We start from the raw sequence: 27,461 nt of genomic DNA, 5'->3' as shown, positions 1-27,461 counted from the left end.
GATGTCTTAGTGAAACAATAAGGAAACAAAAAGGAAGTCTTTGAGGTTTAATTATTAAAAAAAAAAAATGTCATTCAAGTGACTTCAAGGTGTCATCCACTTGCCACATGATTTATTTGTGTGCTTTTTAATCACTGGATATTATTACCTGTGCCTACAGAGTGGATTGCCAGTGTTTGCTGTCTTTATTGCGGATGATGTGGATTAGATGTAGTTGTCAGATAAACAAGACATTTCAGGCATTTAAATTTAGCAACAGAAACACTTTCACTTTTAGTGTTTAATACTGTGCCTGTATGTAGAAGATTATACTATTATACTATCAGTAAAATGAGGTCTATAATTTTGTACCAGTTTAATTTTGATAAGCACAGCACAATATACAGGTAATATTAAGATTAAATTGAGAGTTAAAAAGGTCAGTCACAATGATTTTTCTTTTCCTCTCACTTCCACATGAGGGAGACGGACACCTTTTTATGTCTGTCCTGATATATGATTAAAAATGTCCTTGGCAGCTTATTATCTGACAACAAGCGGAAATAAAGTAAGTTCGCTGCCTTTAAGATCTAAATTTAAGATTTGGTCTCAGTGTCAACTTTTTAATGGTTGCACATGGAACATTCAGGATATATATATTTTAACATATTTTATTAATTTATTCTTCCAGATATTTGCTTTTTTATTTCATAATCAAAACATAATATATGAATAATATATTAATATAATAAATAATAATATTTACGAACTAATACAATTTTATTAATAAAAATAAAACGTTTCCCCAAGAACAGAAAAGGTTGCCTTTTCCTAATGTTTTGACTTTATATATGGTAATATATTCAAAATACATTTTCTATTAAAATATATTACTCTCAACCATGCATTTTCAACTATTTATATTATGCTTCATATATAATTTGGGCAGATTTTATTCTTTTTTCTACTATTCTACTGTTTTGTAAATCATGTTACTGTTTGCTGAACGCTGACTGGCTGTTGCTATGAGGTTGCCAAGAGAGATCAAGACGCGTCGGAGTGAAGCACCCTGGGAAGTGTAACGTTTTCGTCACACAAAAATGAAGGCACGTATCTGTTTATCTATAAAACCACTTAATATCCTATTGCATTTAAACTCGATATCGCTATTTGAAGTGCACGTGTGCTTTCGCGAAGACGATTTTAAAAGCATCACGTATAGCATTAGCATGATGGCTAGTTAGCTCAGCAACAGTGCATGTCTTTTACCAGTGAAAAAAATGCATGTAAATAAAAGTGAATAAACTGCAAAATACTGATTAACTAAACTTTTTCGTGTCTGCTAATAATATAAATGTTGACCAAAAGAATTGGAGAGTTATTTTTCTTATCTTTGTTGATACTATGTCGTTTTGTTGTCATTTTCCCTGGTAGTGTGTGACTGCAGTTTAATAATGTACTGTATTGATTTGAGACTTGTTTCGTTTCTTTTCAGCGTGTTTTCACGCTGTCAGAAAAGTCCTGGTCTGGATCATGTTTGCAATACAAATGGCAGAAAACAGTAGGAAACTATCTTGCAGTTGCAGGGTGAGTAAATGTTTGCTGGTTTATATAGACAAGAAGTGTTCATCTTTTTAGGCAACATTTGAGTGAAATATTTTATTTATTCACAGCCCTGACAATTTTGTAAAAATCTTTGATCGGCATGGACAGAAGGTCAATGAGTTAAATCTCCCTGGGTAAGTGAGCATTCATTCATGTTCTGTCTGAGACTGTAATTTAGATTTTAAAAATATTTAAACATTTGATGTAATTTTGTTTCTTTATAACTAAAGAGCATTAATATTGCAGGACTGACGTTCTCTTTCTGCAGTTGCTCATGTTTGCATGTTTTTTTTGTGTGTGCAGGAATTGTGTATCTCTTGACTGGGATAAAGATGGTGATATCTTGGCTGTGATTTCTGAAAAGTCCAGTTCCGTTTACTTGTGGGATGCAAATGTTAACAAAACCTCTCAGCTAGACAGTGGCATGAGGTAAGTGATGCGATGAGAGAGGGAACGTGTTATTGAATTAACTCTTGAAATCAGATTTGTTTTTAGAGATGATCGTTTTTTTTTTTTTTTTGCTATTTTTGTATTGATACAGAGATCAGATGTCCTTCTTGCTCTGGTCCAAAACTGGGCCATTGTTGGCTGTTGGCACATCTAAAGGAAACCTTCTCATCTACAACCAGCAAACCTCACGCAAGATTCCTGTTCTGGGTAAAATAGAATTAAAAAAAAAAATTGTGTGAATAGTTCTCAAGTCATATATTTATTTCTTCTTTCAGATGTGTTTTTTTTATATTAATATAATTTATCTATAAATGTATTTTATTTTAATATAATAGTATAATATTAATATTAAATATAAATGAATGAAATGGATAAAACATTTCCAAAGGATCAGAAAAGGATGCCTTTTTCTAATGTTTATTGTTTCTCTGATCCCTCTTGCAATTTTTTTTTTTTTATATATATATATTTATAAAATGTGAAGGTTTAAACGAAATATATTTTCTGTTTAAAAATATATTACTTTCAGCTTACAGTTTGTATTTATAATATTCTTCACATATATTTTGGGCAGACACAAAAAAGTATTTGCCGTAGGGAATACATTCTGTAAACTCTGGAGTTTAGGTACTTCTTATCAAATATACTTCTCTTTCCTCAAAACTCTGTATATTTTCATCTCTATTCTACTATTTATTTTCAGTAAAAATAATTTTTTAAAAATGTATTGAATAGAATGCTGTGTGAATAGTTCCCACATCATGCATACTGTACATAATGTACATGTAGGTAAGCATACAAAGAAAATCACATGTGGCTGTTGGAGCTCTCACAACCTTCTGGCGTTAGGCAGTGAAGACCGCAGCATAACAATCAGCAACCACGAGGGAGACACCATTCGGCAGGTAAGTGAGGATCTGTCAGAGTGAGATCCTGTGTTATCGTATCGATTGATGCAGACATATAGATAGCATAGATTTTATGTTATGTTATTTTATGCTCTCTTTCTTGCCTTCAGACCTCTGTGAGAGCAGATCCTGCAGATGTTCAGTTCTCAGTGATGAAAACAGATGAGAGATCATCTCCAGGAGAAAGCACCGTATGTTGACATGCTCATTTTACTTGATTTCGTACTTATAGTTAGAGGATGAGCAAAATCATGTTATGAGTAATTTCATATCACAGTAAAATTCATATATTAATATAACTATTTTATATATATTATATATATATATATATATATAATATATAATATGTGTGTGTGTGTGTGTGTAAGGTGCTTCATCTTTTGGTTATTTTCTGTTTATTTTGAACTTTATGGATACAAATAACTGTCTGGCATAACTGTACAAACAGTGAAACTAAACTTTCTCTAACTTTCTTTTTTTTTATTTATTTTTTTTACTTTGTTTCACAAATATTTCTACTGATTACCTAAATGATCTTTACCTTTCAGGTGAGTGTGGCTTTGGGTAAGAAGACCCTGTTTCTTTTTAACCTGAATGACCCTGATAACCCTATAGAACTGGCCTTCCAGCAGCGCTACGGCAACATCATCTCCTACCGCTGGTACAAACACACACATGCATGCACGCACACAGATGTACTGAAATATGGGAGTGACTGTTTTAAGTCTTTGACCATTGTGCTCAAACAAGACATTTAACCACAGATGGAAAAGACTGTTCCTTCAATCAATTTAGTCATTTTGGATAAATTAAAAATGTGCTAAAAAAACAATAACTAAGAATTAAAAAAAAAAAAAAAACTTCCTGGTTGTCGCACAAAATTTAACTGCCATTTTAGCTACTACTAATAATAATACATTTATAATTATTTATAATGTGCCTTTCTTATAATACAAAAAGTCAACCAAAACACATAGAGAAAAAAAACTTCTAAAACATAATTGCTTATTGTGTTTTTCATATACTGAACACATATTTTCCTTTTTGTCTGTAGGTATGGGGATGGCTATATCATGATTGGATTTTCACATGGTTATTTTGTGGTAATTTCCACACATATCCGTGAGATTGGCCAAGAGTTGTTTCAAGCCCACAATCATAAAGACAGCCTGACAAGCATCGCCATCTCACAGTCACTAAACAAGGCTGCATCCTGTGGGGACAACTGGTAAGTGTTTATTAGTATCGAGACATTGAGACGTGCTTTTGAGTGCACATGTGCATTTGCTGGTCCAGCCTGAAAAATGCGGTTATTTAAGAAACAAAATTTATGAGACAGTTGTTGTCAGATTTCATTGGTGATTTCAAATATAAAATTTAATTGTAAGCTTGGTGAACAGCTTTGGAGAATTTGATGTTTCCCCATTCAAAGAGAAATAAAATAGCTGCCAGAGAAGCTTTTCAAAGATGGCCGCTGAGTGAAATGACTTGCTTTAAAGGGACTTTGTTAGTATGCGCATTACAATAGATATTTGCATAACTGCCATATACAACATTTTCATGATAAGCTGATCAACTTGTTTGTCAGTTGTCAGAATTTACTTACCAACTTACAGCTCTCAGATGCACACTCCACTGCTTTCTCATCCAATCATGACAGTTTCATCCACCACTCTCTTTGAACATCAAATTTTCTGTCTGTGCTGTAAGATAACACTATTGTATCTCTCTGTGAGTATTAAGATACATGACCTAACTGATCTGAAGGAGATGTATGCTATAGTCACGCTGGATGAGGAGACCAAAGGTATGAAATAATTTTCTAGACACATAATGATGCACTGTATATGTGTTAAAAAAAAAAAAAAAAAAACATTTGTTCTCTCTGAAGTGTGCATATTCAGTGAATACTCTGCGTACATGTATTTTTCAGGCCTTGATCAGATGTGTTGGACTGATGATGGGCAGCTGTTAGCTGTGTCTTCTCAGCAGGGCACTTTGCATGTCTTCCTCACCAAGTTGCCCATATTGGGAGACAGCAGTGGCACTAGAATTGCATATCTTACATCCCTGCTGGAGGTTACAGTCGCTAACCATGTGGAAGGGGTGAGGAGACAACACAAAAGCATATACAATTATATAAAATATGAGTTACTCGTAATAAATTTGCTCACAAAGCATCACTATACAACTATTGGTCACCTTTTTCCAAACTCCTAATGCTAAATACTAAACATGTATGTAACCTGTCTTTCATAGTGTGCGCTACAAATGTGTATGATACCACAAATTGTGCAACTTGTTGAAAAGAGGTGTGCTATTACTTATCTAAGCAATCAGAATTACGCTTTTAACTGGCACTAGAGCTGCATGATTCGGGATAAATTGAGAATCACAATTTTTTTGTTTAAAATAGAGATCACGATTCTGAATATACAACTGAACAAAATAACATGTAATTATCTAGAGGTTCTGACAAAATGTTAATTTCTGCAGTCTATTTAAAAAAAAAAAAAAAATTAATCTGAATTAATAATTTAAAAAATTGTTTTGAATGAATGATTTAATGACTCACTCATAAATACTGTGTCCCAATTTGCCTACTTATACTATGCCCTCAAAGTATGTAGTTTTTGTGAAGAAAAAGTACATTCATTTGAGTGTGTATCAGAATAGTAGGCAAGCTTTGGAACACTTCTTCTTCACTACCTCTTTATAATTGCATCTTGCGTCACATCCGCCATGTTTGTAGTTTTTTGACACTTTTTTCTTGTTTGTAGTTTTAATCCTCATCCAATGCGCAATGGGTTGTGGGCAATATTAGCTGTTAGAGTGTGCATTGATCTGCACTTCAAATTATAACTGGAAATAGTAGACCATCTGGGTATCTTTAGAACACTCATTTCAAGTTACTACAATGTGGGACACTAATTCTAATTTCGAATACTATTTAGGATGGCTAGTATGCAAATTGAGACAGCATTCACTTGTTTCATTACTGGATGAATCTGTGTTTTTGAACGATTCTCTTGAATGAATAATAAGGAATACGATCGCGTGGCTGTTTGAATCAAGATTGCGATCTTTGAACAATTAATCGTGCAGCTCTATCTGGTATGCGACGAAATGGTTAAAAAAATCCCTTAGACTTTTGTTGAAGGATGGACCTGAGCCATATCTAGAGATTTAGGGTGGGTTCTTTTAATTTGGACCATTAAGAAACCATCTAGCAACCACCCTAGCAACACCCTTAGAACGACTCAGAAGGCCTTAACAACTGCATAACAATGCCCTTGCAACCACCCACAACACCCTATCATTTTGTGGTTTTGCCAGAATGTTTTTTTTTTTTTTTTTTTTTCCAGAAAATGTAAAAATATAGATGGCATTTTATCTCTTCTTAGGAGTCTCCCGTTGCTATGTCAGTAGAGGTGGAGCCTAATTTCATAGCTGTGGGACCATATCATGTTGCTGTGGGCATGAATAACAGAGCGTGGTTTTATGCATTAGGAGATGGTGGTAAGTGAGGAACAGTATGAATTCACATTAGAGAAAAAAAGGAAATATTCTGTTTTGTAGCAGTACCTTTCTTTACACTTAAGTGTTCATGTGTGTGTTTCAGGTGTGGAGCGTGTAAAAGACACTGAGTATTTAGGGACAGTGGCCAGTATGTGCCTGAACTGTGACTATGCTGCTGCCCTGTTTGAGGGGAAAGTCCAGTTGCATGTGGTAAGAAGACAATCATGTGTACAAAGACAAAATTCTGAATATATGACTGTCAACTTTTTTTACTTTTTGTTTTAATGTGTGTGTATATGAAAGATTGATGGAGATGAGCAGATTGTTCAGGAGGACAGACAGACAAAACTGTTTCCGGAACCCGACCAGAAATACCGCATCCTCAGTCATGCTCTCACCTCTGAGTTTCTGTATTATGGGACTGATGTGAGTCATTCACAAATACCTCTTCTTTTTTTTTTCATCCTTACCTGATTTTATTAGTTAAATGGATGATTATTGTCCTGGATGCTGTTTGGTTTGTGCTAATACGCTTTATAAAACATACAATCAGTTTATTTGTAATTAATACACAAAAGGCTATGCAGTGAATTTTTTTTTTTTTTTTTTTTTTTTGTATATTATAGTACATTTGATTACTTGAATGCTTCTGTTAAATAGATTTAAAGGGTTAGTTCACCCAAAAATGAAAATTCTGTCATTAATTACTCAACTTCATGTCGTTCCAAACCCGTAAGACTTTCGTTCATCTTCAGATCACAAATGAAGATCTTTGTGATGAAATTTGAGAGCTTCCTGTCTCTCCATAGACAGCCTACGCAACTGAAACTTTGATGTTTCAAAATGCTCATAAAGAGATCGTAAAACTAATCCACATGAATTGAGCGGTTTAGTCCACAGATTTAATTTAGACTTTTATTTACATAAACATTCATCAACTCACACATAAGTTGTGGTAAACGGAAGCTCAAGCATGTTTGCTTGACGCATGCGAGAACAAATGAGGTTCATTTTCGTGTGTTTTGCAGCACGTTTGAGCTTCTGTTTATGTTTACTGATCAATGTTTATATGTGAATAAAAGCATAAATTAAATCTGTTCATCAAATGAAGCGATCAAGTCTCTACAGAAAGTTTGGACTAAACCACTCAATTCATATGTATTAGTTTTACGATCTCTTTATGAACTTTTTGAAGCGTCAAAGTTTGTTTGGTAGCTGTCTTTGGAGAGAAAGAAAGCTTGCAGATTTCATCTAAAAGATCTTCATTTGTGTTCCGAAGAAGAGCGAAAGTCTTAAAGGTTTGGAACAACATGAGGGTGAGTAATAATGACAGAATTTTCATTTTTGGGTGAACCATCCCTTTAATTGTATTTGTTCTACTCTTTGCATCTTTGTTCTTATTTATCTCAAAGATAAAATAGCAAAAAGTACTATATTGTAGTTATTTATATATAAATTATTATTAATAAAAGAATTGGAGGAAAAGATGCATAAAGAATCAATCATTAATCATTACTTTCTGAATCTTAATTGAATCATGAGGCAAGTGAAGATTAACACCTCTAGTTAATAATATATTAAGCTTTGTTATTTATATATGGTATATTATATCTTCTAGCAGCAGAATGCTTGTTAAAATAACATTTTAATGAAAGTTTATGCCCTTAATATTTAGTAGTTTGATAAAAGCAATAAGGCACTCAAGTGTGAGTGATGTGAACCCTTTAGTGTGACTCTGTTCACGATATAACATGGCCTTTCATACCTTATTACATAAGTGTATCATTCTTTGTGTTCTTTCTGCTTATGTTTTTCTCTCTTTCATTGTATAGACTGGGTTGATTCAGTGTTTCTATTTTGAAGACTGGCAGAGTGTGAATGAATATCGCCACACAGTGGGTGTACGCAAAGTCTTTCCCGACCCCAATGGAACACGTCTCGTTTTTATTGATGAAAAAAGTGACGGCTTCCTATACTGTCCGGTACACACAAACAAACATGTTTCCACACTTAAAAGGGTAGTTCACACAAAGATAAAAAATATATATATGAAAAATTCAACATTTACTCACCATCATGTTGTTCCAAACCTGTATGACTTGCTTTCTTCTGCGGAACACAAAAGAAGATATTTTGAAGAATTCAGGTAGCCAAGAGTTTTGGCACACATTTTCCAGAATATTTTATTTTGTGCTCCAAAGAAGAAAGAAAGTCAAGTAGGTTTGGAATGATATGAGGGTGATTAAATGATGACAGAATTTTTATTTTTGGTGGACTGTCTCTTTAATGACCAGCAGTAAAAACATGACACTGCTGAGAGGCTAATGACAAACTTTAAAACCAAGTGATATCTGTTTTTCCTATAGGTAAATGATTCCGTGCTTGAGATCCCAGACTTCTCTCCTGCCATTAAAGGGGTGTTGTGGGAAAACTGGATCAGCAATAAGGGTGTGTTTGTAGCGTATGAGGAGGACAAAGTCTACACATATGCCTTCCACAAAGACACCATACAGGGTAAAACTAAAAAGCAGAATGTTTTTTTATCATTAATAGGTATGGGAATTGTAATATTGGTTTCAAGTTCATGTAAAGATTATGGATACTTTTTATGGTTCTGGTAGGTGTTCTTTTAGTCATTTTTTGAGGAAGTATGGACAATGCCTTGGAGAGATAAGCCTCAAATTGTGATGTGCACATCTGGAAAATAGTTTAATTATTTTTTAATTGCAAGAAATGTTAGAAAGATTATTCTTGATTCACACACACAGCCGACAAAAAATAAAATGCGCTCATCACTATCTTGACAGATATACATAATATTTTGTTCATTACAGTAACAGTGGAAGAATACAGATGCTCCAGAACATATTCACATATGTTTAAACATTCTTTTTTAAAAATTCGCGATTCCCATTCCTAATCATCAGTGCCTTGTAATAGACATTTTGTTTTATCTGGGAAATGAAGCTGACTACAGTGCTACTGAATTTTCATTAGTAACATGTTTTTGTATGTTTTTCTCTAGGCTCTAAAGTGATTCTAGTTGGTGCCACCAAGTTGCCATTTTCCCATAAGCCCTTGCTGTTGCATAACGGGGAGCTGACATGTCAAACCCAGAGTGGGAAGATTAACAGTGTGGTTTTAAACACTCATTCATTCCTCAACATCCCACATAGTGACACCAGCAAAGACAAACTCCAGTCATTACTGCAACAGGCCATCATGCTGAAAAGGTACTTTCATGCTACATTAGTTTGATTTGGTAGTTTATTGTGCATTCTTAACTACTCTACATCAAGCCAAATAATACAAACCTAAATGCCTCTAAAAGCACGGTTGTTAAATGTATCTGTAAATGATTGCATCAGGTTCACTTGATTTTTTCAGCAATGTTCTGAACTCTGTCAAATGTTTGTGTGCAGGTTTTCTGATGCGTGGAATACATGTAAAGCTCTGAACAGAACTGAGGCCTGGGGTGAGCTGGGCAGGGCGTGTCTGCACCACATGGAGGTGGAACTGGCCATTAGAGTATACCGCATGATGGGAAATGTCGGCATGGTCATGTCACTAGAGGACATCAAGGTGTGACCATGTCACTAGCTCTGTTCCAAAATGTAGTATATTGCCTCAGTAGGCAGCGGTTTAAAGTTGGCAGAAAGTGGAAATTCACCATATCCATTTTTTAAATGCATGTTATTGATCTTATGAACAATTTAACCATGCATGTATAACTTTTTTTGCAACTTTTAATCAAAATGTCATAAACCGATCTTCCATTTTACATTTACATTTTACATGTAATCATTTAGCAGACACTTTTTTTTAGATATATAGAATAGTAAGTGTTAGTATTAATGCGTAAAGTGTTGAAAAAAATGCATCTTTAGCCATTTCTTGAAAATAGCAGCTTGAGTTAGGCAGGTCATCCCACCAGCTTGGACCAGTCAAGGTAAAGGTCTGTGAAAGTGATTTTGTGCCTCTTTGGGATGGCACCACAAGGCGTCACATATAAGGTCTGAAGTAGTGAGTTTAGCTATAGGGTTGCAGAGCCAGTGGTTGTTCTGTAGGCAAACATCAATTGGCAATTGGCAACCAGTGCAAGTTTATGAAGAGAGGTGTGACGTGCACTCTCTTCGACTCATGCAGACCACTCTTGCTGCTGCATTCTGGATCCTTTGCAGAGGGTTGACAGTGCATGCTGAAGGCCTGCCAAGAGAGCATTACAATAGTCCAGTCTGGATAGAACAAGAGCTTGGACAAAGAGTTGTGTAGCAAGCTCTGATAGAAAGGGCCTGATCTTCCTAATGTTGTATAAGGCAATTCTGCAGGACTGGGCAGTTCTAGCACTTTGGTCTGTGTTTAGTAGCATCGATCAGAACTCCAAGGTTCCTGGCTGTCCTGGATGGAGTTATGGTTGACGAACCTAGCTGAATGGAGAAGTTGTGATGAAGTGTTGGGTTGTCTGAGACCACAAGCAGTTCTCTCTTCACAAGGTTGAGTTGAAGGTGTTTGAACTCTTTTACACACTAAAGTGTTGTTCCTAAACTGTGTCTGCAGGGAATAGAGGATCAAAATTTGCTGGCTGGTCATTTAGCCATGTTCTGCAATGACTTCAACCGAGCCCAGGACCTGTATCTGACATCTTCGTACCCCATGGCAGCCCTGGAGGTAAAATAGGCATGCACACATATGCATGAAAGTTCACATGTATGCACATGTAAGTACTGTATGTTTTTAGACTTCCTAAGTCACATTGACTATTGTAGCAGTTGTGCTGTTGTGTGTGTGTGTAGATGAGAAGGGACCTGCAACATTGGGACAGTGCATTACAGCTGGCTAAAAGACTGGACCCTGATGAGATCCCATTCATTTCTAAAGAATATGCCATACAGCTGGAGTTTGTGTAAGTCAACTACATTACATTAGTTGATTACATCTAAAACAGCTAAAACAGACACATCACATGCACATCACAAACCTCTTATATACCAAAAGATCAAGGCAAATCTGCTTTCTCATGTCATGACCCCTTTAACATCCCTGACAATCTCTGTAGTCCCATTTAACCATGTGTTAGAAAACCACCCTTTTCAAGTTCAGTAAAAAAAAAAAACCTTAGTTGCCTCTGAAATTATGCACTATACACTATGTACTTATGCACTATGTACTCAACTGTATAGCTTAAGGTTATTATCAGAGTCTGATAGCCCCACCCCCTCCGCTACATAATACGTAAGGCTGCAACATTTGAGTGCATGAAGTGTCCAACATTCCACACTTAGTTTTCAGTTAATTAAGTGCATCATCTGGGTATGTAAAGTGCACTTTTTCTTTTTGGAATTTTCTGTGTGAACACACTATTTATACTATTTATACAGCATAGAATAGAGCACAAGTATGTGATTTAGGATGCACCTATTGACTTCAGGAAGATTACTAAATTACTAAAGAATTACTAAAATGCTAACTTGTTTCTGGGTTTTGGCCTACAAAAAAATGTTATCCCTATACAGCACTCTATTGTTGATGTAATGTTATATGTTTTTGTGTCCCCCTCTAGTGGAGATTATGTGAATGCACTGGCTCACTATGAGAAAGGCATAACAGGAAACAACAAGGTAAGTGTCTGCATGTTTGTCAAATGATGATTAACAACTTTAAAGGAAATGTTCATCCAGAAATGAAAAATTTGTTATCATTTACACGTTTACAAAATCATCAGACTGTCTTTCTTTCATGGAACAGAAAAGGAGAAATTGTGAATATTCGTGGTGCATATTTCAATGCAGTGAATAGGGTAACCAAGGGCTGTCAAGTTCCAAAATGACAAAAAACTGCAAAAATGTCCACTTGTGCAATAGACCCTTTTCACAGACTGTGATGACGTGTTTTAATGGTCATCAATGTCGTAAATCCTGCAAAGTTTTTTATATTTTCATTTTTAAAAAAACGTATGTACATTTATAACACTATACTTAGTATTATATTATCTTTGCATCAAATTACAGCAGCTATGGGAGTGATGGTAAAAAAATGTCATCTTTCTCTCTTCTGACTGCCGTTATCAATCGCTCTCTATTTTTTTCCCTCTTTTTGAATGTTGTGAAAACACTATTATGGAGTTTTTCTCTTGCTATTTGAGCAAATGGAAACACAAAAAATATATTTAATGTATTCTCTCATTCACCGCTATAGAATTTTACCCAGCTATGACGACTTCCGCTTCTGAGAAACCCGGAAATGTGAAAAGGGTCTATACTCTATATTTTTCTTATTCTGCAATATAAGTCTTCTGAAGCCATGCAATAGCTTTTTCAAGAACGAAATTTGAGAGTCATAGAAGAGGAGAAGAATTTCTATAAATAACAACTTAAAGCTGCAGTGTGTGTGCAGCGGCATCTAGCAGTGAGGTTGCGAATTGCTCAGTCCACCGCTCACCCTTCCCTTTCAAAGCACATAGAGAAGCTACGGTGGCCAACACAGGACAAAGATATCATCATCTGAGACAGCAGAGAGTAGCCAGTCAAGCAATGAGGTTTCTTCTTACTTCTAACAAAAAACTGTCTCTGCTTCTAATAAACCAGACGACTTCTACTACTACTACTACTACTACTACTACTACTTCTTCTTTGTGCGTATTCAACGTAGTGACGATGCAAGCTGCCTCTAAAAACACCAACGAAGAAGAAGAACAATACAGTGACGAAACTCGCTCTATAGAGTGTTTGTTCATTTAGGGCTACTATAGAAACATGCCGGTGCAAAATGGTGACTTAACATGTAAGAGGACCCGCAGTGTATGTAGGTAGAAATAGCTCATCCTAAGGTAATAAAAACATAACAGTTCATTATGTAAGATCTTTATACACCACTGAAAACATAGTTATGTATATTATATTGCATTTCTGTCAATAGATCCTCCTAAAATTTACACACTGCAGTCCTTATGATATCTAGAACCATGAGCATAGACGGTAGGTCCTAATGTGTGTATGTGTTTGTAGTTCCAGGATCATGATGAGAGCTGTCTAGCAGGAGTGGCTCGTATGTCCATTCGAATGGGTGACATTCGTAGAGGAGCCAACCAGGCCATCAAACACCCCAGCAGAGCTCTGAAGAAAGACTGTGGCGCCATTCTGGAAAGCATGAAGGTGTGTGTGTTCATTAAGCCCAAAATATATTTCATTTCCACACATACAGTATCTCACAGAAGTGAGTGCACCCCTCACATTTTTGTAAATATTTTATTATATCTTTCATGTGACAACACTGAAGAAATTACACTTTGCTACAATGTAAAGTAGTGAGTGTACAGCTTGTATAACAGTGTAAATTTGCTGTCCCCTCAAAATAACTCAACACACAGCTATTAATGTATATACTGCTGCCAAGACCCTGAAACTGAGCTGCAGCACGGTGGCCAAGACCATACAGCGGTTTAACAGGACAGGTTCCACTCAGAACAGGCCTCGCCATGGTCGACCAAAGAAGTTGAGTGCATGTGCTCAGCGTCATATCCAGAGGTTGTGTTTGGGAAATAGACATATGAGTGTTGTCAGCATTGCTGCAGAGGTTGAAGGGGTGGGGGGGTCAGGCCTGTCAGTGCTCAGACCATACGCCGCACACTGCATCAAATTGGTCTGCATAGCTGTCATCCCAGAAGGAAGCCTCTTCTAAAGATGATGCACAAGAAAGCCCGCAAACAGTTTGCTGAAGACAAGCAAACTAAGGACATGGATTACTGGAACCATGTCCTGTGGTCTGATGAGACCAAGATAAACTTATTTGGTTCAGATGGTGTCAAGCGTGTGTGGCGGCAACCAGGTGAGGAGTACAAAGACAAGTGTGTCTTGCCTACAGTCAAGCATGGTGGTGGGAGTGTCATGGGCTGGGGCTGCAGGAGTGCTGCCGGCACTGGGGAACTACAGTTCATTGAGGGAACCATGAATGCCAACATGTACTGTGACATACTGAAGCAGAGCATGATCCCCTCCCTTCGGAGGCTGGGCCGCAGGGCAGTATTCCAACATGATAACGACCCCAAACACACCTCCAAGACGACCAATGCCTTGCTAAAGAAGCTGAAGGTACCTAAACCTATTGAGCATCTGTGGGGCATCCTCAAATGGAAGGTGGAGGAGCGCAAGGTCTCTAACATCCACCAGCTCCGTGATGTCGTCATGGAGGAGTGGAAGAGGACTCCAGTGGCAACCTGTGAAGCTCTGGTGAACTCCATGCTCAAGAGGGTTAAGGCAGTGCTGGAAAATAATGATGGCCACACAAAATATTGACACTTTGGACCCAATTTGGACATTTTCACTTAGGGGTGTACTCACTTTTGTGGCCAGCGGTTTAGACATTAATGGCTGTGTGTTGAGTTATTTTGAGGGGACAGCAAATTTACACTGTTATACAAGCTGTATACTCACTACTTTACATTGTAGCAAAGTGTCATTTCTTCAGTGATGTCACATGAAAAGATATAATAAAATATTTACAAAAATGTGAGGGGTGTACTCACTTCTGAGAGATACTGTATGTATGCATAGCCTTTCAAAGTATACTGCATTTGAAATGCATGCTGAAATACTGTATGTGAAGATATTTACACATCTTTATAATCTTTTAGGCTAGGAGTTGTACAAATGCAGGTTCTCTCTAACCTCATTGCACAATCTGTCATTCATGTAGCCATCTATTGTTGTTATAGTTTGCACACGTTTCTGTCTCTTCTGCTTATTTAGTTTTTTCCTCAACTCCCTTGTGAATCAATGGCCCTGGGGCACTGTTGCCACCTTGTGAACGAACTAATTAGTGCAAAAAAATTCAATGCGCATATGTAATATACTGATGTTCGCATCATGCACACTGTACGAGGACCCTAGCCCATGCTTAAAAAGTGAAGTATACTTTGGGCTTTAACATACAAATCACTCTCATTTGCTCTGTTAGTGAGCGTCAGATTTTCTTATTGGCTGAATGATTTTGTGTGCAGCAATATTCAGAAGCGGCTCAGCTGTATGAGAAAGGCCAGTACTACGACAAAGCTGCCTCCGTCTACATACGCTGCAAAAACTGGTAATACAACTTCACAACTGTAAATAACAGCGTACATCACAGATTGGAATGTTGTGCCATGGGAACAGACTTGTAACTAATATTGATCTCTAATCTCTTAATGTCAGGGCAAAGGTGGGCGAGCTCCTTCCCCATGTGACTTCCCCGAAGATCCACCTGCAGTATGCTAAGGCAAAGGAGGCTGATGGCAAGTATGTACCAAATGCAATATATCATTATTTATTTATTTATTATTTTAAAGATTTTTTGCCAAAATGAGGAATACAGTTTCCATAATTTTCCCATTTTTAATATGGATTATCCATTTCCCACCCTTTAAGTGATCATTACAATTATTTGTTTTCATTGTTGTGAATGTTTTTTCACAAAGAAAAATAAAATTTTGCAAAATTTGTATTTATTTAGTTATTTAGTTATTTATGTATGTATGTATGTATGTATGTATGTATTTTTTGTGGTTGACTGAAAATCTGGCTTGCGGAGTATGGAATGTGTTTTTCAGCTCAGCTTATTAAATGGTCCTCTGGGAAGGCATGTTTGTCCTCTGGGGAGGAATGTTTCCTGGGTGTTTATCCTGGAAAATGTGCCTCCTCGTGTTATGAACACTACCGTAAAATCACATTCAAGAAATGGCAACATCCCCTGAATTGCCACTTTCCAAATTTGTGTTTAGATATAAAGAGGCAGCAATGGCCTATGAAAGTGCACGAGATTGGGACAATGTAATTCGAATCTTACTGGAGCATCTTAACAACCCTGAGGAGGCTGTCCGCATCGTACGAGAAACTCAGTCCATTGAAGGAGCCAAAATGGTAGCCAGGTCAGTAAAGAGAGCTGCCTCCAAAATCTGTGTGCCTAGGAAATGAAATGTCTTTTCTACTTTTATAAAATGTATTCTCAACAAGTGTAAGTGATTTTTTTTTTTTTCCAGATTGTCTGCATTGAACATCTGCCCTTATTTCAAGTTCTTTGCTCATCTTGATGTTCTGTTAGTGTGATTAAATGTTCTATGACTGCACAGGTTTTTCCTGCGTTTAAGTGATTACGGCTCAGCGATCCAGTTCCTGGTTTTGTCACGTTGCAGCGATGAAGCTTTTCAGCTCGCCCAGCAGCACGGGCAGATGGAGGTCTATGCTGACATCATTGGTGAGCTCTCTGATCATCTCACACTTGGGTTATTCCTACAGTACATTATATGTCTCGATAAAATATTAAACTCGCATTTTTAAAAGATGAAAATCTTAGTAATTTTCACAATATCACAATTAATTGAAGATATATGTGTTTTTTTATATCATGTGACTACTTTGGTTTAGACTGACAGGGGAAATTTTTTTTTAAGAAATATTCTAGGTTACTTTTTTTATTTCTCTAATCAAAATGTTTCAAAAACATCATGTTTTCTTGGGAATATAATTTTAATTGGTAGTTAATATATAGGTTTTCTTATGTACTCTTCAGGACTTTCCAGGACTTTTTTTCAATGACTTTAACTCTTTATTTTCATTCTGTTCATTTTCTTACCAAGTTATAGAGTTAAAAAGGTGCTTCATAACATGAATGACCTACTTCATTTAACTACACAGCGCATAATTTACAATACTAATTTATCCAAATTGTACTGGATGAATAAGTTCAATATGTCAATTTTCTATCATTCTATATGCATGTGTCCAGGTTCGGAGGCTACAACAGAGGACTATCAGAGCATAGCGCTGTATTTTGAGGGGGAGAAGAATCATCTTCAGGCTGGGAAATTCTTTCAGAAGTGTGGACAGTACAGCAGGGTATGAAAACTGTGTGTGCTGTCAGATTCCTTTACCTCTTTCCTTCCTATGCTTGAGCACACTCCCTCTGTCTCTCAAACTCTCACTTTTCGTCACACTTGGTTGCCTCTCTCTCTTTGCTCATTATCTCCAGAGGGATTCTTTACTCAACTGACTGTGCTAATTACCTTGGTCATTATTATTAATATATTTGGATCTGTCTGTCCGCACACAGGCGCTGAAGCACTTTTTGAAATGTCCTAGTTCTGATGACAGTTTGGCCATAGAGATGGCCATTGAGACAGTGAGTTCATTCACTCTTTACTACATCCAGTTTGCATAATTTATCACAATATACAGCATACTAGTTTTCTCTAACAGGTTTAAAAGACCAGAAATAAACAGATATTCATACTGCACATTGCCTAATGCCTGAATTCACTTGTACCTTTTTTTTTGTTATTTTATTTTGTTTTCATTTTTATACAAAGATTTATAGTCTAGTCATCATGAGGGTTATCATTCTTAACAAATAATTATAATTAATGTATCTGCCAGATTTCAGAATCAATGTGTTTGGCAAAAATGGTGATGGTGATTATTTCTAGTTGTAGCAGTTAATGCTAAAAAATCGTTGTAAAGATAATGATGATGATGATGATTTTAACGCTGTCTGTTTAACAGGTAGGTGAAGCAAAGGATGAAGCTCTAACCAATCAGCTTATTGATTATCTGATGGGGGAAAGTGACGGAATGCCAAAGGTATTTTAAACATAACAGACTAAAATTGAAATTTTGTGGAGTTTAATACAGTAATTGAAACTTATTTCTTTGAATTGGAATTTTCCTCCAAGAAATATAGTTAATTTTAGTTCATTAAGATATTTTTAAAGAAACTAATCATTTTATTTAGAAAGGATGCAATAAATTGATCAAAGTTACAAATTGTTACAATTGTTATAAATTGTTACAAATCTATTTCAAATGAATGTTTCTGTTCATCAAAGAATCCTGAACAAAATATCATGGTTTCCACAAAAATGTTAAACAGCACAACTGTTTTTAACTCTTTTTAAATTATACTTGAGCACCAAATCAGCTTATTAGAATGATTTCTGAAGGGTCATGTGATACTTAAAGACTAGAGTAATGGCTGCTAAAATTACATTTTAAAATATATTAAAACAGAAACCAGTTATTTTAAATTGTAGTAATATTTCAAATAATTACCATTTTACTGTGTTTATTTGACAAATAAGAGACTTCTTTTGAAAAAACAAACAACAACAACAAAAAAAAAACATTAAAAAATCTTTCAGTACAGTAGTTTTGCAACTTGCTGGATTTGTTTCCTGTATGTTCCATTATTTACCCCACTGGATTCATCACCACTCCTTTCTCCAGGACTTGATTTTTTCTTGATATTATTCAATAATATTTGATTAAATTATAATAAACAAGAGGATTATCTAGTGTCTCCAGAGAGCTCTAACATTGACTTTCTCTTTATCATTTATTGTCAGTTTCTTGTAAATTTGTGGGCATTGAACCCTTTAAGTGCCTGTATTTAAAACAAGCTATTGATTGGTGCCTGTTGTCCTTACACTCATCATCTCTCTTTCTCTTGCGTGTCACTGCATGTGTGTAGTCTCTTGCCGTGAGTAGCTCATTACATCTGCTGATACTTCCCCTTGTGGTGACCCAGCAGAAGGCACTTCTGTGTGTCTGTGTGTACATGTGAAAGTGTGTTTGTGTTTCAGTAGAGTTTCCTCTCCTTTATTACTTCATATTCTGACTGTGTGTGTCGGTGTTGTAGTTATTTAAACTGTATATGTTTGAAAATGGTTTGATTCAGTCCAAATCATTTTGTATAGATGTTGGGTTTTTGATGATACTTAGCATCAGCAGTGTTATCAGAAATATTATATCAACTAGATAATATTTGTTGGTTCTGCTCTTTTCTAGGATGCAAAATATCTGTTCCGGTTATACATGGCTCTCAAACAGTACAGAGAGGCAGCGAGAACGGCTATTATAATCGCTAGAGAGGAGCAATCTGCAGGTCTGATTTCAGTGCTTTTTGGTCAGTTATCCATGTAGTATAGGTTTATGTTATTTTATTAAACAGATTGTCATTCAATGTTGTTGCCTTAAGTGCAAATTTTTTGGGAACATGTTGTGCCTTTATCTGATTTGTATAATTCTTATCAACTTATTAACTCCAACCAAGCACTAAAACAATCCAGACACTTTGTGCAAATAAGAATATGACGTAATGCATTCTTAGGGAATTCCCACCCTGTGTTTTTTTGTGAAGCACACTTATTTGTGTGTGTGTTGTAGGAAACTACAGGAATGCCCATGATGTTTTGTTCAGCATGTATGCTGAGCTTCAGACACAGCACATTAAAATCCCAGCAGAGATGGCCACAAACCTGATGATCCTGCACAGTTACATACTAGTGAAGGTGAGAAACATGTTTACATGAAGACATGTCTTGACTGTGGACGATAACACTCTCACGTACATTATTTGAAGCAAAACAGTGAAAAGTCCAATGTCACTGTTACAACATTTATTCTTTACATTTTATGTAGTGGGCCCAAAAAGTAAAAATGAATGAATGATGTTGCAGTATACTGCAAAATAGCAAACCAGTGGGTTCGGTATGATTTAAAAAAAGAAAAAAAAAAAAAAAAAGAAAAAAGAAATTTATACTTTTATTCAGCAATGACACATTAGATTGATCAGAAGTGACAGTAAAGATTTTTACATTGTTACAAAAATAAAAAAAATTTAAAAAGTGTCTCCGTTTCCACAAAATAATTAAGCAGCACAACTGTTTTCAACATTGATAATAAAAGTAATGTTTCTTGAGCAGCAAATCAGCATACTAGAATGATTTCTGAAGGATCATGTGACACTGAAGACTTGAGTAATGACTGATGATAATTCAGCTTTGTCATCACAGGAATAAATTACATTTTAAAATATTGTAATAAAAGTTGACAATATTTCTGTGTTTTCTCTGTATTTTTATCAAATAAATTCAGCCTTGGTGAGCATAAGACTTTAACATTTAAAAAATCTTACTGACCCCAAACTTTTGAATGGTGGTATACAGAGCTTGACATTAACTTTTTTGCTCACCAGGCACTGTGGCTAGTGGTTTTCCAAAGTTACTAGCCACTCAGCATTTTCACTGGCCACAATTTTGCTGTTGGGAAATTACATTTTATATGATTAAAGTTGACTTTGGCATGGTAAAATTACTTGATTTTGAGTCATTTTACTTGATTAGCTAGATTTAAAACCCTTTCAAACTTTCAAATGCAGATTGATCACCTAAATCAAGACTAGGCCTACATGGTATATCAGCTGTTATGTACGGGTGGGCAAGGGGTGGGTAATATGACCATAATATGATACATTTTATAATTGTATAAGTTATTTTTGTTAGGCTATATAAAAATAACAAAGAAGCAAATTAGCAAATTACAAATACAATAGTAGGCCTCAATTAAATAGCCTAAACTCTTTTTTCAGATACAGTAGGTTTATTTAACATTTATTTAACATCTGTTGTTTGATTAACATTAATGGCATACAGATATTTAATTGGGCTGCTGAACGCATGTACATAATATACTGACATTTATCCAGTTTTTACCCACCTGTTTACGCACACTTAAGCCATAACCGACTGTATTCACGTTAATAATATAATAATAATATTAACATTTTGACATCTGTGCGAGCGTGTATTTGACTATTCAGGCGCAAGGCGATCTGATCGGGCGCGACAGAGAGAGAGCGCACGCGAGAGAGCACTTCTGTTGTGTGTCATTCAGCGCGATTCCACCGATCCCGCCTTCACTAACTGCAAGTTGTTCGATAACGAATTGTGATACAACTACAACAAGCTTAGCTACCTTTCATTTGACTGTAGGCTGAAATTATATTCAACCCGCCAAAGTGGCTAGTGGGAGTGGCTGTCTTACCCACCACAGCTGAAATCTACCCGCCTACACCAGGTTGACGGGTGTTAATGTCAAGCCCTGGTGGTATATATAATAAGTATATATAATTTACGTTGTTGTCTGTATGCGAAAAACGCATTTTTCCGTTTTTAGTACATCATTGTCATGTAAACGTACCCTAAAAATCACCTACCTGTAGATAGCAGTTGGTTGTACATCGCTTGATTTGATGTTTTGTATCTAATACTTTGAAATTCATACATTTTAAATGTAGTTTAATTGACGAGAAGTGTTCAAATACTTGTTGTAGCCCTAGTATATTTCATGTTTATTTAAAGAAGAAAACTGAATAAACAAACATGGGTGAGGGAGGCCTAGAATTCTGTCAATGTCGGACATTCATATTCTACAGAAATCTGTTTAGCTTTCTTCTCAGTTTTTCAAATGATTTGATGTGCATGTGCTCATGAGTTATTCACTGTTCTGTGAAGTTTTAGATGTTTGTTTTTCATTCATTTTTCAGATCCATGTTAAAAGGGGAGATCATTTAAAGGGAGCACGAATGCTTATCCGTGTGTCCAACAACATCAGCAAATTCCCATCCCGTGAGCCTCTCTTGTACACACACACACACATACTTCAAGACTGTTATGACTGTCAGATCCACTAGATCTTTTCTTATATAGAGAGGAGATGGCAACCTCTTCATCTGTATCACTGGTTTAACTGTCAATAATGGATCACTTGTGCTTGTAAGCTAATTATATATTGGCCCTGACAGCATTGAAACGCTTTAAGAGTTTTACGACAGTGATGAGTAATGAGCTGTTTCCACACAATAGCAGTTGTGGTCTTCCTGAGCAATGTGCCTTTTTGAGCTAACGTTGTAGGCTCTGGATTCACCTTTAATGTAGCATAAAGCTGTGTGTGTTTATGGCCTACAGACATTGTTCCCATCCTCACATCAGCGGTTATTGAATGTCATCGTGCTGGATTAAGGAACTCTGCTTTCAGTTTTGCCTCTATGCTAATGAGACCAGAGTATCGTAACAAGATTGATCTCAAATACAAGAAGAAAATAGAGGCCATGGTCCGGTAAGACACACAAAGGAAATTTACTAATAATGAATTGCGGCCATTAATAGGGTTGATTATTTGCACGTGGTGTCTGTGTTGTTTTAGCAATCAAATCACTAAATCAATTATGCAAAAATGGCAAAAGCCTTAAATAGCGTGTGTACCAGCCAAGGAATAAGGGTCTTAAACGATCAGTCATTTTCTAAAAAAAAATATATAAACTAAAGCTACAAAATTAACCACAAATGCTCATCTTGCACTAGCTCTGCAATGCACAATGCATTACATTGGAAAGGTCACGCGTGATGTAGGCGGAACGGCCTTACAGAAAAAGGTAAAACAACAATGTCGGATGAGTTTGAAGTTGGAGGAGAAAATGAGATGGAGTTTTTTGCCCTACCGCGGTACTTCCACCTACATCATGCGTGACCTTTCCAACGTGATTACGTAATGTGTGGCGCATCGCGGAGCTAGTGCAAGATGAGCATTTGTGGTTAAAAAGTATACAATTTTTTTTTTTTTTTTTTTTTTTAGAAAATTACTGATAGTTTCACTAGATAAGACCTTTATTCCTCGGCTGAGATCGTGTAGAGCCCTTTAAAGCTGCATTGAAACTGCAATTTGTAAACTACTGCAATTTGTAAACTAATTCTTTAAGAAAAAAAAATGTTGGGGGGGTAGGGGGGTCTAAATACGGTTGTGGATAATGGTGCAATTTACTGAAACAGCGCAACGCCATGACACGCTATTTAAGGCTTTTATCATTTTTGCATAATTTAGTGAATTGAGTGCTAAAAGAAAGAAAGACCTAAACATCTTGGATGACACGGGGGTGAGTAAATTATCAAGAAATTTTAATTTTAAAGTGAACTAATCCTTTAATAACTCTAGAACAGTCCATGGATTAACATAAGTAAATAAAATAATTATAATTAAATTAAATTATTTTAAAATTTAAATTAAATTGTTTCAGAATTTCAGAAGTTTTAAGAGCTGAATGTTCTTCAGGGATCCCAGTTTTCAACCATTGAATTTACAGGACTATTGATGTCATTCCTGATTTACTGGATAAGGATAAAGTGTTTTTTTTTCCTCACAGTAAAATATTGTAGAGCTTGGCATAACTAGAAAATTTATATATATTATATATATTTTTTTATATATATAAAAAATGCCCATGGCATTTTAAGATTTTATTAATTTACATATAATTATTAATTACATATAATTTACATATAATTAATTTATTAATAACTTTTATGCGTAGACTAGAGAAATCAAAACTTTTAAAATTAGGCTAACTCATATATATATACCAGGTATAACCACTAGTTTAAACTGGACTGTGGATGTTTTTTTCATTCTGTCCATCTATGAACTAGTGCCTTTTACATATAGAAAACAAGAAATAAACTTCTTTGCACTTTATAAAATTGTTTGATTAGTTTTTGCTTTCTTGAGGTATTCTGCTTTTCTTCAATCTGTTGTATGTGAGGGTATTTTTTTATATACAGAAATTTTTCAACCTCCAAACTACAATCCTGCTGTTACAAGTGACCCAATCACTGACCTTTTTTGTGTTTTCCATTAGTCGTCCAGATACTTCTGAGGTCGAGGAGGAGAGCTCACCCTGTCCGTACTGTGGCTTCAGCCTGCCTGACTGTGAGCTGCTCTGTCCCGGCTGCAAAAACAGTCTGCCCTACTGTATCGCCACAGTGAGTACAGACAACTTAATCTACTGCATCATTGAACACAAGCAGCTCTTGCAACCTACAGCTTCAGTTCCACAGTGCAGACGTCACAGAGAACCTTCCTCTGCCTGAAAAACACACCCTATTTTAACTTCCTCTCTAGGTGCAATATTTCATTCATGACTTGTCTGTGACTGTAATGAGAGGAATGACAATAAACTTGACTCGACCTTTTAGTGAGCAAATGCAGACACGCACAGTTACACAATTTGTCTGATTGATGCGTGTGTCATAATTTTCAGGGTCGTCACTTGGTCAAGGAGGATTGGTGTGTCTGCCCACACTGTGATTTTCCTGCTCTCTACTCGCAATTCACCCAGTAAGTCTCATCCATCTATGGCCCAAATATACATCTACCTATGTAGTCATCTATCCATCCATTGATTTTCTGTATTTGTATGTGTTTGTTTCAGGCTCTTAGAGACAGAGGCAGTTTGCCCCATGTGCTCTGAGACTTTAAATGTCAGTGAGGTGAAAAAAGTGTTGGACTGCTCAAAATATCTGCAGCAGGACCAACTGGAGCGCTGAGATCCAGAGAGCAAGAAAGGAGAAATGAAAGGGTAATGAGAGAAAAACATCTGGCTATTTTTACTCATACAATGGGGGCTAAATGTCTGAGACTAATAAAATGCTACTTGTTTGTGTTTATCTAATTTAGTACATTTTTAAAAATGTGAAATTACATAATAAACATAAATTTTAATTTTTACATGATATATATTTTTAACATTTAAATTTTAATTTTAAATCAAAAGTTCACACACAAACAGAAAAATGAAAATTCGGTCATCATTTACTCACCCTCATGTAATTCCGAACCTGTATGTCTTTGTTTCTTCTTTGGAACATAAAACAATACATATTTTGAAGAACATTGGCAAACAAACAGTTTTGGATCCCATTGACTTCCAAAAAACACTGAGACAAGATCTCTTCTTTTATGTTCCACAGAAGAAAGAAAGCCTTTTTCATTTTTGGGTGAACTATTGAACTATAAGTATGTCTTATTTGTTTTACATCATTTCAACACTTCTTTCTTTTAGATTTTTCAAAATGTCAAAACTTTTAGTTTTTTTGGTTTGTATTTATTTCCACTGTATATACCTATACAGCACACTTTCCAAAAGATATAGATATATGTTAGAGACTACATCTTCTAGCACTTATTTTTCCTTTATGAAATAACATTTTGATGAAAAAAAATTGTGTCCTTGATAATTTTATTGTGTAGTGACTTTATATTTATTGTGTCCTTTATAATAGCACAGCCTCCCATATCTGATTGCTGACAGATATGGAATATTACAGTGTTTTTAATGATTATTTTTTCATGATTCTTTTTGTAAAAAGAGCTAAAATGGATGATTTTGTATAACATCTAAAGTGCCCCTTATGTTTTTTTGTTTTCAGATAAAGAGATTTGATGACAGTCACACATCTGATGATGTGTGATGGTGAGTCATTACAGAATCAATATTGTGGGATCAATATTGTAACCTTTCAAGCCAGGCATGATTGTATTTTCATGATATTATTGAAAATACAAAAATGTTTTTATTTATTTAACATTATTGTAGCAATTTGTAATCATGGTATATTTATCTTAAAATACAGAATAAAAAAGAAAATATGTATGAGTTTTTTGTACATTAAATATGTTTCTCATCAGTATATCTGTATAGTTACTCTAAAATGTGCTTCTAATGTGTCTTAAAGGTAAAGTGTATAATTTAATCTGCCATTGGCTGTACAAACAGGTAGTCCCGCCCCAAACTCATACCATTGGCTAAGTTGAAGTTGCTATGTCGGGCCTTTCAAACGCACAAAGCAATGTTGAAAGCACTACAAAGCCTCAGAATTTTTACTTTTTGGGGAAATCAGCCTATGAATGTTATCTCTGCACATTAAACTTGTATAGGAGAAAATTGAACATCAGCTTTAATCTGAGTGGTCTATACTGCTGTTTTGTAGCCTGGCCACAAGAGTTCAGCACTGCAGTGAGCTAATAAAAAGAGAAAGACAGTTAATCTAACCACCCAAATGCTGACATTTATTATGAGCTGGACTGTCCGTTCACCTTACATGTGGCCTTAAATTTATTAGAACAAATTGATTTAAAGTCAGTGACTCTCTCTTTTAAAGTTGAGCTTCACCTCACTGCTTTAGACATGTAGGCCAGTAGTTCTTCATTTTGTATAAGCTTTAGCTTTAATGTACTAAGAAAATTGTAATTCTAATTATTACAGTTTGTGAGGCCTGATTTATTTGCATGTTGTGGTATATCTCTGCTCTGAGGCTGAACTATATGCTTTAAAGAGACTGAAGTATGTGCTTTAAAGGGATAGTTCACCCAAAAATGAAAATTCTGTCATCATTTACTCACCTCATGCCATTCAAAATCCTGTATGACTTTGTTTCTTTTGTGTAACACAAAAGAAGATATTCTGAAGAATGTTTACCAAATAGTTTTGGTGACCATTGACTTCCTTTGTATGGACAAAACATTGAGACATTTCTGAAAATATCTTATTTAATGTTCTGCGGAAGAAAGAAAGCCATACAGGTTTGGAACAACATGAGGGTGAGTAAATGATAACAGCTTTCATTTTTGGCTGAACTATCCCTTTAACATATATTATTGGCCCATACATTTTAGGTTTCCCTGTGTTGTGTGACAGATTTTTATGAAGGTATTTTTGAGTGTTTCAATTAAAAACAAAACATCAGGTCAATGCTCTTATCATACAAATTACATATTATAATGTGGATTAAAAATATGTACCCTTGCTCCATGTCTTTGGACATGGTATCCAATCAGTGAACTCCATTCTTTGTTTATAGTGGTCAAATTTGCCCGAGCACAAGATGAATTGTGTTCTTGTCAGCCCTGGACAGATGGTGTGTGTGTGTTTTATGTATATGTGTAGAAGGCATGAAAGCATGTCCCATATTTGGCATAGCATCTGTCTTGTTTTGTAGTATCAGAGCGGTTATGTACTATGTTGTGTAATGATCACTTTATAAGAATAATAGTCACTCACTGTAATTGTATTACTTAAAGCCTAATTCACCTGTGAAACTACCACATCTGACAAGTTTGTGTGTGTGTGTGTGTGTGATGGAGGACTTAGAGCTGATGTTTTACAGCATCTGAAATGCTGAGGTAAGTTTGTAATTTGTAAAGACCATCATGAAGCTGTCCTGTGTGTGTGTGTGTGTGTGTGTGTGTGTGTGTGTGTGTGTGTGAGCGCAGAGAGAGAAAGAGAGAGTTTGTGTGGATCTCCTCTGCAGCATGCTGGCGTTGTGCCACACTGAGCAGAATGGCTTCACAAATTCTGAAACACAAT

At 35.7% G+C, this 27,461-nt stretch overlaps 1 protein-coding gene across 1 annotated transcript; it reads left to right on the top strand.

Moving 5' to 3' along the window:
• Positions 1-986: 986 nt before the first annotated feature.
• On the top strand, positions 987-26,928 carry wdr19 (WD repeat domain 19). Its single transcript, XM_051907242.1, has 37 exons — positions 987-1,085; positions 1,475-1,566; positions 1,653-1,718; positions 1,888-2,013; positions 2,126-2,241; positions 2,824-2,939; positions 3,053-3,133; positions 3,491-3,603; positions 3,997-4,170; positions 4,679-4,749; positions 4,876-5,048; positions 6,347-6,461; positions 6,565-6,671; positions 6,765-6,887; positions 8,294-8,443; positions 8,828-8,975; positions 9,487-9,694; positions 9,884-10,043; positions 11,019-11,129; positions 11,255-11,364; positions 12,022-12,079; positions 13,466-13,612; positions 15,457-15,539; positions 15,647-15,730; positions 16,213-16,359; positions 16,561-16,685; positions 17,217-17,326; positions 17,541-17,609; positions 17,990-18,067; positions 19,271-19,367; positions 19,649-19,773; positions 21,810-21,891; positions 22,231-22,381; positions 23,955-24,078; positions 24,357-24,433; positions 24,528-24,674; positions 25,525-26,928. Exons 1-36 carry the CDS (start codon positions 1,080-1,082, stop codon positions 24,640-24,642), a joined length of 4,038 nt encoding a protein of 1,345 aa, XP_051763202.1. The 5' UTR covers positions 987-1,079; the 3' UTR covers positions 24,643-24,674; positions 25,525-26,928.
• Positions 26,929-27,461: the final 533 nt, after the last annotated feature.

This window comes from Ctenopharyngodon idella, chromosome 1, assembly GCF_019924925.1.
Source record: "Ctenopharyngodon idella isolate HZGC_01 chromosome 1, HZGC01, whole genome shotgun sequence".
In the NCBI taxonomy this organism is placed as follows: Eukaryota; Metazoa; Chordata; class Actinopteri; order Cypriniformes; family Xenocyprididae; genus Ctenopharyngodon; species Ctenopharyngodon idella.
This window is presented reverse-complemented; position numbering and strand designations above follow the sequence as displayed.